This window comes from Triturus cristatus, chromosome 7 (genome assembly GCF_964204655.1).
Source record: "Triturus cristatus chromosome 7, aTriCri1.1, whole genome shotgun sequence".
Taxonomy (NCBI): Eukaryota; Metazoa; Chordata; class Amphibia; order Caudata; family Salamandridae; genus Triturus; species Triturus cristatus.
In genome coordinates this window covers 580,721,864-580,738,821 of record NC_140590.1, presented here as the reverse complement: position 1 = coordinate 580,738,821, position 16,958 = coordinate 580,721,864, and the positions used below count along the sequence as shown (strand labels likewise).

At 41.6% G+C, this 16,958-nt stretch overlaps 1 protein-coding gene across 2 annotated transcripts in view; it reads left to right on the top strand.

The window, feature by feature from the left end:
- Window positions 1-15,595, top strand: part of MBTD1 (mbt domain containing 1) — a 696,883-nt gene extending 681,288 nt beyond the window's left edge. For both annotated transcript variants that reach the window (XM_085617153.1, XM_085617152.1), the window contains one exon: window positions 11,307-15,595. In XM_085617153.1, coding sequence (XP_085473279.1) covers window positions 11,307-11,425 — 119 coding nt within the window. In that variant the 3' untranslated portion in view covers window positions 11,426-15,595. The remainder of the gene's footprint in view (window positions 1-11,306) is intronic.
- The last annotated feature ends 1,363 nt before the right edge of the window (window positions 15,596-16,958 follow it).

Genomic DNA, 16,958 nt, shown 5'->3' with positions numbered 1-16,958 from the left:
TGCAAATCGTCCTTGCAGCATCTCTCTCTTGGAAAATGGCTTTCCTCTTAGCCATCACATCAGCAAGTAGGATTAGCAAAATACAGGCATTGTGTTCGCACAAACCATACACCGTTTTTCATTCCAATAAGGTAGTGATGATGACTCACCCAAAATTCCTTACTAAAGTCATTTTGGATTTTCACGTCACTCAGGCGATTTCCTTTCCTACTTGCTTTCAGCAGCCTTTCACACCTGCTAAAAGGAGTCTCCATTCCCTAGACGTTAGGCGAGTCTTAAAGTCTTATCTGGACAAAACAAGAGGCATACGTAAGTTGGATCAATTATTTGTAAACTATGGCCCGGTCCTTACAGGTCTAGCTACTTCCAAACAGTCCATCTCCTGATCGATCGCATCCTGTATCCTGATATGCTGCCAGAAAGTTAATAAAGTTTTGTTCTGTAGACCTAAAGCTCACACTACTAGTGGGAAATGGGCTACTGCCACTTTGATACTTTGATGAGAAATGTCCCTATAGCTGAAATCTGTAAAGCGACTAGATGGAGATCTGTTCACGTTTGCCAAACATTGTTTGGACTCGGATGCTAGAACAGATGCTCAAGTAGAACAGGTCTGCCATAGAAATGTCTTCGCTTGATTTGGTCATTTTGTCATTCCTGTCTTTTCCACTGCTCTTGGTCGGGATGGGATAGATACTCTATTCAGTGCTTATGACTATCCAAGGAGTTCTCAAACCAAGAAGGGGGAAAAGGGGGGGCTTAACAATTATATATTAGCTTAATATTATCGAAGGTCCAGCATACATGCCCAACAATCAATTAAAACAGAAAGGTATGCAGTTCCTAATATTAACGTAGTGTGTGTTAAAGTCACTCAGACCACAGGGTGATGTTGTGAAAACAATCGGATGGATAGGAGTAAAAATTACTCCTTCTGGAAAAGAAGACCCTCACACACCCAACAAGCGGGTGTCTTGCTTCATCACCGGGTCTTTGCTCCTTATCGGGCCGGCGGTGCAATGCCCGATCAGGCACCCCAAGGGGGCCTTCCTGTCGGAGATCTTTATTTCCAAACGCCGGTGAGCAAGGTGTGTGGGGGGGAATTAGTTATGATAAATGGTGTAGGTGCAAGTGGAGTGAAAGGTAAGTGTGCTAAAACAGGGGTAGGTGATCCACTTCAAACAATTTTAATAAAGTATGGTCACCACCCTGATTAAAATCAAACAATCCGCACATCTCTCACCATTAGGTTTGTGAGTAATATGTGCTAAAGGAATAAAAAGGTCAACATGTTTCTTGCCTTGTATTGTATTAAACGGCAATTCTTCAGGACCAGTGAATAAACATATACGGCTACCTGCACCTTTTTGGTGGTGGCCACAACCTTTAAGAGGTGTCAGTGTTGGCCACACATACAGCACCCTAAAAACGTGTGGTACCGTGAATAACAACAACACACAACCTGTGGAAGAAACAAAAAGTTAAAATCATTGTCATAATGAACAATTCGAGGCATTAGGTTTAAATTGAGACAGAAGGTGAAGTCAAATATAAAACCGTGACATGCGTCGATTGTGAGCAAATATTTGTAGGACTTATCAAGGCTGACTGCAATTACTTCATTAAAAGCTACCTCACACACTCGGGATTCAAAACCCCGCGAGGTTGTACAGATTTTACGGAAGCACTCTTGCAGAGACTCACCCTCTTAGGCTGTGGAGAAAATGAGGCCGGGGTAGGAAGGCACTAAATTTTAGTGTCCTAAAAGGAGGAGAGTAGATAAAAACAGCAGAAACGTCAGGTAAAAATACATCAAAAGTAGCCAGTGAGAGTTTAGGAACCTTAATGGTTGGGTACCTATATGCAACATGTAGAACTGACATCCAGTCACACGAGAGCAAAATGTATTTCAATGGTCAATAAACGCATGAGCTAGGCAGAGGGTATGCGTGTACCTGTGAAGGTTTAGTATTAATCAACCAATGGAAAATAAACCAATATTACTGCACGTAGACACATGTGAACACATGTGAATGGCAGTTAAAGATGTGCGTGGGCTGGCCTCAGTGTAGGTCAGTGAGGCACTCATATGACGACCATATTAAGCGTAATAACATTACGTGACCGCCCAGTCTCTCCTGTAAGTAATTATGACCGCTCAGGCTAAGAACTGCACAATCCAAATAGAAAGGCAAACGACTGGAAGTACTCACGATTACGTTGTGAAAGTGTCACCGTCTACCTACGAACCCGCCAGCCGCTCGAGTCTGATGACAATGAGCTCGGCTCGCTTCAAGTATTGTAAGCAGGTAGACGTGCTACGCGGGTACGTGTTGCGCGGTCACATCCGGTAGAGGCGTGGCCACGTCTTCAACCGCTAGACCGCTGATCAGGACGTGTTGTCAGGCGGAAGTGTTGTTAAGGAAACTCGTGTGCACCGGGGAAAGCCTCGCGCTCGCGTGCCAGGGAGGGCGCGGGCAAGTATCACCCAATCGGGAGCTCCCCTCAAAAAAAGGGGGGTTCAAACAAACGAACAACCGGGTGGTATCGAATCTCATAAGTGAAGTGAGACCTGGCACGAGAAGACGCCGACTATCAGGAAATCAAAGAATTCTTTCAATAGTCAATTTCGGGCCCCCTGATAAAAAATATGTGTGTCCATGTCAGCGCTATGTACTGCAGATCTTGATTAGTGTCAGACATGAGGTGGTACACTAACAAGCATCGCGGAGGTTCGTCAAAAAGGGTGGTAAAACCCGTAGCTCAAAATGGAGTGTGGTCATTTGTTAGGGAAATTAGCGTAACCGAGAGCACCACGTGGTGCAAGGATAATCATCAAACTTGCTACCAGGGACCATCAATGGTTGGGAGGGGTGTAGGAGCACCTTCGACTAGTGTGCCTCATGGCAAGGAATTCAGGCTCATAGAATATGAAATATAAAGGGAAATGATAGTCTTATTCAAGTCAGCATGCTCCACGGAATGTCCTCATTAAGCCCAGAAGTATCAGTGGCCAATCTTAGGACCCAACGTTGCTCGAGTCTAAAGAGGTCTTTCTGTGACATATGCGGGTGGGATTCTAAAACCACCCATTGAAATGAGGTGGGAGTATGTCGTTCCAGGTTGTAGTGAGCCGTCATTTTAGTGTTTGTCTTGGCGCATCTGAAATTGCTTTTGTGTTCCAGCATGCGAATTTTAACTGCACGCGTGGTCATGCCTATATATGGTAAGCCACATGGACAAATCATAAGGTAAATGCAATTTTTTGAGTTGCAATTGGTATGTTTGTGGATTTTCCAGGTTACGCCATTGGTGAGTGTCAACTCTTTGCTAGTGCGTGTTTGTGGGCACATGGCGCACGACCCGCAAGGATAGTGACCCTTAATTGGGGGTAAATCCCACAGCAGTTTCTGAGACCCAACACTTGATTTCCTGGGCCTAGTATGTATTAGTAGGTCCTTCAGGTTATTTGTGCGCTTGAAAGCAAACCTAGGGATTTCCAGCTCTAGATCACCAGTGTTGAGAATTTCCCAGTGTTTTTTTATGATCGCCTTAATTCTTTTAGAGTCGTGGGTGAAGGTGGTAACACAGGTTAAGGATTGATCAGATTCTTTAATATTAACGTCTAATAGACTCTCTCTATTGTTGTTTCTTGCTCGTTTACGAGCACGAGTCACAACCTGTGTAGGGTAGTCTCGCTTGATCAAGTCATTCATAAGAGTTGAAGACTCTTTCTGATAGTCTGCCACAGAACTGCAGTTCCTTCTGATACGTAAAAATTGTCCGAAGGGCAGATTTTCCCTTAAAGACTTTGGATGGTAACTGCTGAATAAGAGGAGACTGTTCCTATCTGTAGGTTTCCGATAAAGACTGGTCAAGATCTTATCTCCTTCAAGGCGGATGAGTAAATCCAAGAAGGGAACTTCTGTGTCTGAAATGGTGTGGGTGAATCTCAAATAGGGATTTAAAGTATTAATCCAAGTACAGAATTCTGTGCATTTTGTGTAATCTCCCTTCCACAGGATCAAGATGTCATCAATAAACCTTTTCCAGAGCAGTACATTCGCCGCGTAGGGATTGGTGGGATGATGGATTGCCCTACTTTCGAAGGCTGACATGTACATACATGCCAGACTCGGCGCGAATGTACTGCCCATGGAAGTACCCTGGGTTTGATGGTATAATTGTGTGTTATACTCAAAGAAATTTTGAGTCAAGGCTAGGCATGCGCATTCCATTATAAAAGGTACAGGTGTAGTGGAAATACGCTCACTGCTACTCAATGCATCCTCGATCACTTGGAGGGTGGCTTGTTGAGGTATGTTAGTATATAACGCCTCAACATCCAATGTCAGCAAGAGGTTTATCTCCTGTGGGTGTTGGAATCCTTCCAGAAGTCGGAGGATATCAGAGGTATCTTGAATGTATGAAGGAGTAGCTCTGACCAAGGGCTGGATAAAATGGTCAACAAACTGTGATAGTGGTTCTAGAATAGACCCTATCCCTGATACAATGGGTCGTCCAGGTACAGGGGATATTCCTTTGTGAATTTTAGGCAAACAGTAGAAGAAGGGGATCACTGGTTCCTTAGCTATAAGGAAATTTGCTTCTTTCTTAGAAATCCACCCTTCCACCTCGGCCATGGAGACCATAGAACCTATGGTCCGGGTCAGTCGCGGGGTTGGGTCTACTTTAATGGGCGTGTAATATCTAGTGTTAGTAAGTTGTCTACGACATTCAGTATCGTAATCAACTGAGGACATGATAACAGTGGCCCCACCCTTGTCTGCCTGTTTTATAACGATAGTGTTGTCGTTTGCCAGGTCTCTTATGGCCAACTTCTCACTACTAGATAGGTTTTGGAAGGGTGCAGGATGAGTATCCACATTTAAGTCCTTCAGGACTGCCTTCTCAAAGGTTAGTACTTCCGGTGGGACCATACTCCTTGTAGGCGTAAAGGTTGATGGTCTATGCAGGCCGGAATCTTCACGACTAGGTGGTAAATGGTCCTGAAAAAACGCCTTCAGCCTAATCTTGCGGAATAAATTCTGGATCTAGCAGGTGTCGCGAAATCTATCTGTCTTTGGCGTCGGGACAAACCCCAGGCCTTTCTGGAGCACTCTTTCTTCCACAGGGGTGAGAGTTCTATTGGATAGATTGATCATCAATCTCTCTTGTCCCTGGTTTGGCTCCTGGTTTCCACTGTCCTCGGGGGTTGCTCCTGCCATTGTACTCTTTTTTGCTGTCGCCCTCTTCTGCGCCCTCTTCCTCTGCCCCAGCCTCTGTCTAAAAAAGGTTGTTCATTCATGGGTGGGAAAAAGGGCGGGGGAGGACCTTGATGATACATAGGATATTGCCAGAAGGGGGGGGGGGTTGTCCCTGAAAAGGAGGCATATTGAATGCTGGATAGCCTGGTTGCTGGAAAGGTCTTGTTTTCCTGTTGTTATTATTCCAACTCCCTGTGCTTGAATCACTGTTAGTGGAGGAGCCACGTCTAGAAGGTCCTGAACTCTCGTCTGACGAGTAACTAGTGACTGTGGAAGTATAATCTGCTTTAAGATAAGGATATACCTTTTCTGTCAAACTTCTTGATATCTTTTGAAGTTTAGTTATTTTCTGCTTCACAAGATACTCCCTGTTCTCAGCGAGTTCAGCATTGATTTCAGCTAATTTAGTCTTGTATGTAGTTGTTTGGATGATGACTTTGATAACGCCCTCAGCTGTTTGGATCTTAATTAGCAGAGCATCCGCTATTCTTTTTGCGGTGTTAATGATGAGGATGAGCCAGTCCCTGGTGCATTTCCATGCTACCAGGGACCACTCTTTTTTAAAAAGCGTATCTTCCAAAAATAGGCGGGGAAAATTATTTACAATTAGCCCATTAGCAGCTATATTTGCTCTTAAATATTCTGTCATCATGGCACCATGGAGTGTTACTTTAAGCCATTCATGTTTGAGGTTAGATAATGATGTCCAGTCTTCTGTATGGCTCCCAGTGGCAGAGCTGCCGTCGGGGGCCAACAGTGATGGTGTTCTAAGTAGTTCTGCTGCTGCTTCATCATTGAAGCTCAGCCCTTGGAAGTCCTCCATAAGAAGATTATGGAATGAGGTCCAGCAGGACCAATGATAATAAAATGTAGACGAGGTCAGATATGAACACTGTCTACTAATGGACTGGTCCAAGCAGACACATTTGAACTACTTGGTATCCTGAATTTCCCACGGGGGTAGCCCGTGCAATTAATCTCAAACCAAGAAGGGGGAAAAGGGGGGGCTTAACAATAATATATTAGCTTAATATTATCGAAGGTCCAGCATACATGCCCAACAATCAATGAAAACAGAAAGGTATGCAGTTCCTAATATTAACGTAGTGTGTGTTAAAGTCACTCAGACCACAGGGTGATGTTGTGAAAACAATCGGATGGATAGGAGTAAAAATTACTCCTTCTGGAAAAGAAGACCCTCACACACCCAACAAGCGGGTGTCTTGCTTCATCACCGGGTCTTTGCTCCTTATCGGGCCGGCGGTGCAATGCCCGATCAGGCACCCCAAGGGGGCCTTCCTGTCGGAGATCTTTATTTCCAAACGCCGGTGAGCAAGGTGTGTGGGGGGGAATTAGTTATGATAAATGGTGTAGGTGCAAGTGGAGTGAAAGGTAAGTGTGCTAAAACATTGAATTTATGAGCAACCCTCCTGCCTCTCCTGTGGAGATGACAGAGGCGATTGGTGGACTTAACTGATCGTGCCACATCTCGTCAGAAAGAACCGAAGCAACTGCCACCGAGTGGGCATGATGGGATACTGATGGTCTTTGGGCCCTTAACCCCTTGCGTGTGCACGACGTCTCCTGGCCGTCGTGCATTACGGTGGGCGTGGGCGCACAACGGCCGGGAGACGTCGTGTTCCCGAACGCCGTTTATTTCTCCCGCTGTGCGGGAGAAATAAACCCGCACGCAAGGGGTTAAAGGCACAGACAGTGTTTTTACACTCACATAATGGCAGGCTATAGGGCTTCACTGCCCTTCTATCCTACATCTTTCTACGTTTACAAAAAAAAGGGTTTGTGAGGGAGATTTAAGCTTTCTACTAAAGTATTTGGGTTTAAATATACATATATAAAGGATTAAATGATGCATTAATGGGTGTGTGGGTATTACATAGTAAAGTGGTTCTTTTTTTAGCAGGTGGCACTTCTTATTTACTTAATAATCCTTCCCTTATTAGTGAAAAACATTAAATTCTGTTTCTAGTGTATTCGTCACTAGTGTCACATAAGGTTAAGGGCTCTAAGATCATTAGCAATGTTTAGAAATGCTAACTGTATTATGAACTTTTAAAGTATTTTATTATATTAATTACACATTTTTTAAGGCATTTTTAATACGATTGTATTTGTAGATGTATTTGTTATGTTAAGATTCATATTTATTCATTGAGATAAATCGATCCTCTTTACTGTAAAGTGTCTTTTAAGATCTTAAATTGATCGAAATAAAGATTGATTGATATACATATACATGGGTTTTCTTTACCGTCGTTGAAGTACAATCTGAAGAATTTGGCCATTATAAGCTTCCTCATAGGCTGCACAATATTCTTATCGTAAGTGTTTCCACAGGCCTTCCTGAAGAAAGGCAAACATCTACACTTAAGACATACTATTAAAAAGTGCTCCAGGATCCTCACATGTAGGTGGGACTATTCAGTGCTTTTGACTTCAATGGAGATTCCCCTGAGAGGGTACTAGGATTACAGGTTACAACCCATTCCTTCCTCACCGACCCACCCTCCTCCCGTTCTGTTGATGTAACTCACACAGTCTGTAGGAGGCTGGCTCAGTATATGGAGCACACTTATTCAAGTTTAGCACTCTGCTGAAATCCAGACAACCCTAATGGTGATTTTAGTGGTCTTAAACAACCATAAAAAGCTCTCTAAGTGGTAGCTGTGGAGAGCAGCCTTCAGGCTTAGTCCAGAAGGGGTGTTAAGCAGCTTGTTTTATCAGTTATAATCATGTAGTGTAGGTTAAATGAAAAAGAACCATACAGTGTAGTTAAAAAAATAAATTACTTACACATTGATATATCTCCTAACGGGAGATATCAACACAAATACACAAGAATACTTCAATTGCAAGGGGTAAGTAAGCACAATACACGATCTCCAAGGGGAGACAAAACCATATACTAAAGAGGTGGAAGGCGAACTGCAGGGCTTGGACCAGGAGACTCAGAAGAGCTGGTGACACAAGGAACCACCAAAGGTAAGTACCCAGGAGCCCCACAGTTGCTGTGTGCAGAGTGGAAACACAGCCGCATACTCCATACAATTCAATAGGAAAGTTGTGGTTGCATTTTTAAAGAAGCACCCTTCCCAGTGGACCCTGAAGAAACCCAGTGAAAGACAGAAGGTTGGAGAGTCACCCCACCTGTGGATACCTCAGGAACTAGGATACCTACACCAGGGAAGCCTGGTGCATAGGTGTGAAGTGACATCGTAAATTGCCGTAGACCACTATGGATGACAAGGAAAGATGCAGCTGGCGAAGAAGGTGAGGGAATCCGGTAGAATCCAAGGGCGGATTCTTGAAGAGGAGAACCTGCAAGCAAAGGGGAGAGTCTATACCACTCAGAGGTGACCAGGAGGCACGGAAGAGCAATACCACCGATGATGGAAAATGCAGGAGTGATGCTGGTGACCTTGTCGCTGCAACTGTGAGGCCAGGTGAATCTGTGAAAGACTGAGAGATGTTCACAAGCTGTCCCGCGTTGTAAGTCGAGAACGAGGGAGTAGGTGTCCGGCGGGAGCACCAATAATCCCTGGCAGCAGCAACAGACGTTGTAAACTAAAAAGTAACAACATTGGAACCAGCATGGTCCAAGGGACTCGCCTATTGCAGGAGAGTCCGAGCAGGCCCTGAACAAGCAGGGGAGCCCACTGAAGCTCAAAGGACCCACAGGCCAAAGGCAGTGGAGTCACAAGAGGACCTTGAGCAGCTCACCAAAACTGCAAGCCCATGATGCAGAGGATGCTATGAGGACGAAGATTTTGGCGGGAAGAGATGCTGGGAGATGGAGCTTCTTGTAGCCCGAAGATCTCTGGAGTACAGAACCAACAAGCCTTGGCAACACAAGTTGACGCGGTGCACAGGGGTTCTGTTCTAGCAGTTCCGACGAGGGATACAGGTCTCAAACTTGCTGAGAGGACAGGTCGGGCCTCGAGAGAAAGTTGCAGAACCACCACCTCTGTTGCTGACCCTTTTGAAGTCCCTGGGACATCAGGAGCAGTAGACCAGTCAGCTTCGTTGCAGTGCCTGCAGATGCTGAAAAGAGTGACTCTTTTCACTCCAAGGGAGATTACTTCGGGTGTCCTTGATGCCCACAGGCCTGGAGAGGAACCTGGAAGAAGCACAAATGACGAAGAAGACTTGCAGAACAGAAAGACCAGGAGCAGCAAGAGTTTTTCTGGGTGCAGTCTCAGTTCCAGGCGATGTCCAGGTGCCCAGATGATCAAAGTTGAAGTGGTTTCGGGGGTTGAATCTTGTCCCACGACAAATCTAAAGAGCCACCCACAGGTAAGCCCTTAAGTACTCTAGGGAAAGGGTTGGAATGATTCAGAGGAGGGGCTGGACAGAGGGGAGGATACTGCCATGTCCGTTGGTCAGTTTCGCGCGGGATCTGGCTCAAACTAGAGTATGCAAGGAGGACACCAAATGTGCTGGTAAGCGTCCTCCCCCTAGCCCAATACACTAAGATCTGTGTCAGAGGTGGTCACACATCCCTGTGACAGGAAACCTCTTTTTCTACCTCCCCCTGCTCAGCTCAGAAGCAGGAGGTCAGAAATGTGTTCTCTGTGGTCTGCAGCAGCACTAGCTTGCTGTTAGACCCTAAAAGGCTGGTACTGGGAATACAGGGGGCACCCTAAGGGAGCTCCCGAGTTCATGGGATCCTACATCAAACACTGGAATCGGTGTTGGGGTAGGATTCCAACATGTTTGATACCAAAAAAGACCGGTTTTGGTGCAACCAGTATATAGTTAGACATCTCGTAAATGACTTAATGTCCACTATATTTATTAAATGGCTGACCGCAATTACAAAGCCTGGAGAATCGGCTCCAGGGTTTGTAGGGGTGTCTTGCTCATGCAGGGGCATCCTCACACTTATATAAAAGTACCCTGTCCTCCGGACTGAGGGGCTTGCCATAGGGGTGACATATGTTTTAAGTGTAGTGACCTCAGATGTAAAGAAATATATCTGCTGTGAAAGGTGCAAGCACCAACTCACACTGGTTGCAATGGAGGGCCTGTAGTCACAGTTTAAGTGTACTACCCTGGGTGGCATAATACATGCTGCAGCCCAGGGGAGACCTCTGGTGTACCTATGCGCTGGGTACCTTAGAACCATATACTAGGGACTTAGAAGGGTACACCAGTAGCCAATTGTGAAGGTTCAAAAGTACTTACCACAGTCAAATTTAGGGGGAGGGGGATGCACAGTGACCGGGGTCCTGAATAGCAGGATCCAACCGCAAAAAGTGGGGGTAATCAAGAAAGCAATCCTACTTTCCAAATCACAGTCCATTAGTAAGATCCCAATCAACAGATCTGCACACTGGCAGTCTTGTTTCTATGGGCTCTGCGTCCGACAGCATGGACAGAGATTAGAAAGAAACCAACATCAGCATGTGGAGGTGGTGTAGATGTAGTGGCTGCAATGTCACATCTGAGATGGGATGGATCTTACCCTGAGCTGCGCAGTGCCACCTACCGACAAGTGAGGGAATTGCTATTAAACATTTCCAAATCTGGTCTGGGGGAATTCACAATGTGAGGAATCTGTGGTTAGATAGTCTCTACCAGCAAAAGGCTTTACCTAGGGTGGTACAGAGCCAACCTGGATCTGCACGGCACCTTCTAGTTGCATATGAGAGAATTGCTGGGAAACGTTTCCAGATCCAGTCTGGCACCTGAGAAATAGTCTAAGGTGAGTAATATGCAGTTTGATTTTCCACCAGAAAGAGGGTTACTGAAGATAAGTAACTTTGTTTCAGTAAACCAGCTATGTTTTACTGTAACCTGTATCATAGAAGAGTTAATTATGTTTTCAGAATGCTGAATTTTGAATGACTTTTGAGCACATGTAAACTTTGGAAGTTTGCAGTTTTAAAGTAATGTTTATTAATATTGTGTTCTATGATAATTGCATCCCCAGACATTTCTACAAATGTCTTAAATAAATCAATAACATGTTCGATGTATTTACAAGCAAGAAATATCTTGAAAATCTATTCTTTTGTGCAGCAACTACACTGCAGATGAAGGAAGAGTTGCTGGAAGGAGAAGAATATTCTTTTGCTCAAGGGACTTCTGACCAGGAAAGTAACGGATCTGGCAGCTACTATATCAAGCAAGAACCATAAGAGACCTCAAAACCTCTTCGAGAAAGAAATGTGATCAAATTAGAAACATTTTTGAGCTAATGTTCTTGGCTACCTACGAGACAGATTTAAGTTGAGAAGATTTGGTTTAGAGAACTATTTTAATGAAAAGTTTTTTTTCAATTTATATGGAGATTTGGCAGTTTTGTGTTGTCGTATTTGAAGTTTTGAAAAGGATTTTGTAACATTTTCCACATTAAGCTCTGTTGTTAGATGTTAATAAGACCACAAAGATAATGATGTTGAATAGATTACATTTTAAAAGACAGCATTACAGAAAATTGGTTTAAAATGTTTTGTGCAAATTCACAAGTGTTATCAAAAGTGACATTACAGTGCAACTGAGGCAATACGAAGTTTAATACAACAATCACATGTCTTTTGCCTTGGTTACACATTAATGCAACAGGTTATCTGTACAGTTTTATATATATAAATATGTGTGTGTGTGTGTGTGTGTGTGTGTTAATTTCTATTTCTTGCAAATGTGATTAAAGGTGTTGCATTAGTGCTTAATTTTGTTTTAAAGCAAACCTCATTGGGATCTGTGTGAAACTGAAACATCTGTGCTTTTGTGTACAGCTTTTTTTTTCTAAGCAGCCCAAGGTAAAGATGAACAAGTAAAATGTAAATGTAAAAATGTCACTCTAACCTTGTAACTGATGACCTCTTCAATCACAGAAGTATTCTTTTTCTGTTCGGTGTGCCATTTAGAAAGTGCAAAATGTACATGTTTTCAAGTGAAAGGGTCTATTGAAATGTTTCTTATTATTTATTTTTTGTTGACATTTGCTTTTGCCTAACGTGGCCTATGACGCTCCACGTTGTTCTCTATTAGTGTGACTGCTCAGTGGGGGAGATAAAAATATTTAAAGTTATTTTCTACCTTTGCAAAAATTTAGTGACAAATGACTTAAGAGAAAAGCAGAGCAGTCCTCATTCTTTCTGTGTACAAGTGCCATGGCCTTCATGTTGTCTGTATGCTTCTGTGGAATTGCAGCAGCATGTCCTGTAATATAATTTTTTGAGCACAGCCCTGTTGCCAGTAACTCTAGTGCTACGAGAGTGAAGAATGACCGCCGTTTTGGCTGGACAACTCAAGTGAAGGACGGAAGCAGAAGGAGTGAGCTAAGGCACAAGAGACAAAAATATTTTTTATTATCTCTGTAGGCCCTTGAATGCTGTCCTGTTCACCACTCTATTGTTCCCATGTTCTTGCTTAACACTTTATAACTCCTTATGTGGCTGAAGAAAGAGCATCGGAGAGAAGTTGCAAGAATGACAAGGGGATTTCAGGACACACATACAGAATACAATGGGATGGCCACACTAGTGGAATTGGTAACTTAATAATGCAGCTTGGCATCATGTGACTCTGGGAATAGCTCACTCAATCTCCCTGACAGCCCCCCCAGCCCCCTGGATACCCTGAGGGGTGATAAGTTTGGGCTTTACAAATTTGGAATTACTATTATAGTATTGAACATACCTGTATAATTTGTCAATCTGTGTATTAGTGAAGTAGTCACAGGAATTCTGTGAAGCATTGACAGGCAATGTATTTTCACTGAACAATTATATTACAAAGGCTTAAAGAAAGAGAATAAAGGTGGAGCTAGGCAAGCTTTCAACAAGAAACTTGGCTTTTAAGAAAAGAAATCTCAAATTGTGACCTTAATACAGGAACTGTATCACTGTCAGCTTTTTAAATATAATGTTTAATATCAAGGTAGTTAAATGTATTTTGATGTTTAGATGGTGGAAACATTGCAAATATGTTTGTTGTACAACATTTTCTCACCTTAATATTTTTGAATCCTCTAATTTGCTGAAGTGATATTCGGCTCATACTTATGTGGCTGATAATCAGGATGGAAATATCTAGTTCCTGTTTTGTGAAATATTGCTTCTCTGCCTTCTATTCTGTGGTCATTTAGGATGTGTAAAATGACATATCCCCATTTAAGGGCATGACATGAGGAAAGCCTGTCCACAGTTCTCAGTCATCTGAAACTAAAGGTCTATTTGAGAGAGATATTCTTAATATAGTCTCTCCAGAGCACATTTTCTTTTAGAACTAGATAGGAATATGAACATTTAAAATATTCCAGCTACTGATTTCATCAGAAGTTGTCTACATTAGCCTTCAAAACATATATAAGTGATATGGGAGTGTCTGATATTAAGCCAGCCTCCCAGGGATTGTAGGTGCATTTCACCTCAGCTTCCTCATTTTTTATTTCAAATGTATAAACTCTTTGGGCAGAATCAGAGATATAGTTATCAGGATAGACACAATGTAAGCCTTCTTAGGGAAAATGTTATCCTGGTTACAAGTGTACTTTGTTAATATGCTTGGCTAGGTTGTGTTAATATGGTCATATACAAGACAAGGTTAAGGCTGTCAAGCCAGAGTTCATATTAATTGTTATTTTGGGACCCTTACTTCTAGAATTTGTATTTTGGTTTTCCTCCTCTTTAACATGTAACACACTTTAAGGATTATATTACTTCAAACTTCAGTACCTCCCATTCTACTGTCAGATAGCCATAACAGACAAGTACATTATCTATGACATGAAAGGTGGTGCATGCCATTATATTTTCAACTGTCATAATTTCTATTTCTTGGAATATTGATTTGTGGCTTTTATTCAGAGCATGTAACATCACATTTAGATGTAATAACTATATGAGAAAAATAAGAGCTTTACCTTCTACAGGTAAGACTAATGCAAGGAATCCTCAGGAATTATTGTTGTATGTTTTAGAGTGCTCAGAGGGATTCTTCAGTGCACAATATTGATAACCAGCTGTTTGAGAAGGAATGTAGTGTATTTATAAATCTGAGCCAAACACAGTAATAAAACCTTGCATCTCACTGCATAAAAAGCTAGCATGATAAATCAAATTACAGACACCATATTTGGTGTATGTTTTTGTTTAAAACAAACAAAACAATGTGCATAAATATTTGAAAACCAGCTATTTGTTTTGTGATGTAAAATATAGTAAATTGTATGGATAAAATAATATGCACACGTTTGTCATTCTATGCAAAAGGTGTAATGGTGTAAGGAATTCAGTGGGGGTGCGTTTATGACCGGATAGTAATTTGGGATTTGCACATTCTCATTCAAAGTATATATCATTCCTTGTCCAGAAGCATACATTGAGCATAATAAACTTTATATTTTTTATTACATAAATAAAAATTGAGCTTTGCTTAAAAGATATTGTGTACAAATGACTTTTTTAAATAAATAAACACTACAGTCTAAATAGAATACCTGAAATTCTTTGCCACCATTTTAAGTATTTATGGCACTGAAGATGTAGCTGCTCTGTTGGCAGCCATGTTATTCAGGTAAAGATGTGTGGGGGGAGGTAACGTCCCACACAGAGCAAATATAGTACATGCATTTGTATACATGATAGATTGCTAACCAAGGGACTGCACTAATAGAAAAATAATTTAGTCAAAATGTCTTTTATCGGCTCAACAGTTTCTCCTTATCTTTGTTTTATTATTTTGAAATGTTTATATACAAAAATTGCATCTTCTGTTTGTGTGTTAGAAAGGCTGCCGCTGCTACAAGCACTATTCTACTGATACTAACACGGGTTTCAGTATTTATGTTTTTTCTGCGTTATGTGATCAACCTTTCCCATCAATATTTGTATCATGGTGCTATATATTTGATAACAATTTTTTTATAAATGGGAAAGGATAATAAACTGTGATTAAATAAGTTTTTTCTTGTTTTCACATTTTAGATGAATCCACAAAAGACATTTATACCAATAAATATTGTTTTACTCTTAGCAACATATATAGCACTGAAGAAAGAAAATATGGGGGTTTTACAAACTTTCTGTATGTATTTTTAATAGAGATCAAAATCTGTATAGCCTTAAAGTTTCATTTTCTTGATAATTCCTGTGGCCATTATATGGCAACATTTAAACAATTTTGTCCAATGTACATACCCGCATAACCATATGATATTGAAGAATGAAATGTTACTTTCTTTTTTTCTAAAATAGCAAATTTTCTGCATGGATGTGAATAGCATTGATGTTATGACTGTGTACAAGATGAAAATATTTCACTCATTTTGACTTTTTTACACAAATAAAAATGTGAAGCATTAAGTGAATGAGTGTTTTTGCATGCATATACAACATTCTTTAATATAGTGTGCTACTGATTTTGTAAATAGGTTTTCAGCTTATTGTTGATCTAGAAGAAACAGAGTACTGAGTGTAGCTCAGTTTGTTTTCTTAATCATGAAGTATGAATTAAGAGCATGTAGTTTCCATTTTACTTCATTAGCCATTAACCAAATGTTAGTGTTTACTGTTTTAAGTGAACTGTGTGTGCATGATCCTGCATCTTTGAATTTATTGACCTTTAGCTGGCATGTTTACATTACCTGCTTCATGAAAATGCTAGTCTGGTTGTTGCCATACTTCTACCAGTTAATGTCACAGACTTTGAATTGAACTCCGGTAACATAACGTATCAGAATGCTCCAGAGCATTGCTGCCTCCTGAGGTCAAAAGTGATTACAAATAATCATGGGACTTTTGGGCTATACTAGATAAGCAACATAAACGGACTATTAGTCTCCAGGTCTGTGACTAATATGCAACAATTTAATTAGGTGCAACAGCCTATCTTTCTCATTTCATGGAGCTACATATTTATTTACTTGAGGCGACGCACCCTGTATACAGTGTTAGAAAATGTGTGTTCTAACCAGTAGTATCAAATACATGAATAAATTCCGTTTTGGTTCTAAGCTTTGGTTGGAAATCTAAATAAAACCAAAAGTTTTCTTACTTGTACATTTTTTGTGTTTATCTCTGCTATTGTGCTACTAACCGACACCCAGTAGTCTTTGAATTTAGGCGAAGAGACAGATCAGTGCATATCTTTTGAGTGTTCTAAATTACCTTTCTGGCATCTCACCTCTCCTTCTTGGTTTCAGTTTAACAACTTGGCCAGAGACGGGAATAACCAGTTTGTGACAAATAGTGTGTTTTCCTTTTTTATTGTGATTTGACGATCTTAAAAAGAAAGAAATCCAATACTTTTCATTTATTTGCAACTCTCTTCTCTTAGACTCTTTAATCAATCAACGAATTTATCGTATTTAGACAGTCACAGAAGTTGTACAGTATGACCACCTTTACATAGAAAAACAAGTTAATTACCTTCGGTAACGACTTATCTGATAGAATCAGTATCTAGCCGAATGTTTCTTTCCTTTGAATTTTCCCAGGCAAACCAGATCCAAAAGATTTTAGCTTGAGCAGTACCCCTGCGCGCCGGTCAGTCGCATCAATCGGCTTCGCTCGGCGGCGGCCACGCCAAAATGATGTCCACATCACCTATATTGGCCCCACCTGGAAGCGCTGACGTCGGTTACTTTTCACGACTTTCCACACCAGGTGCGCTGAGCCATGAAGTGCACTGACACTGGTGTGTTCTAACTAAGGTCCTGAAAGG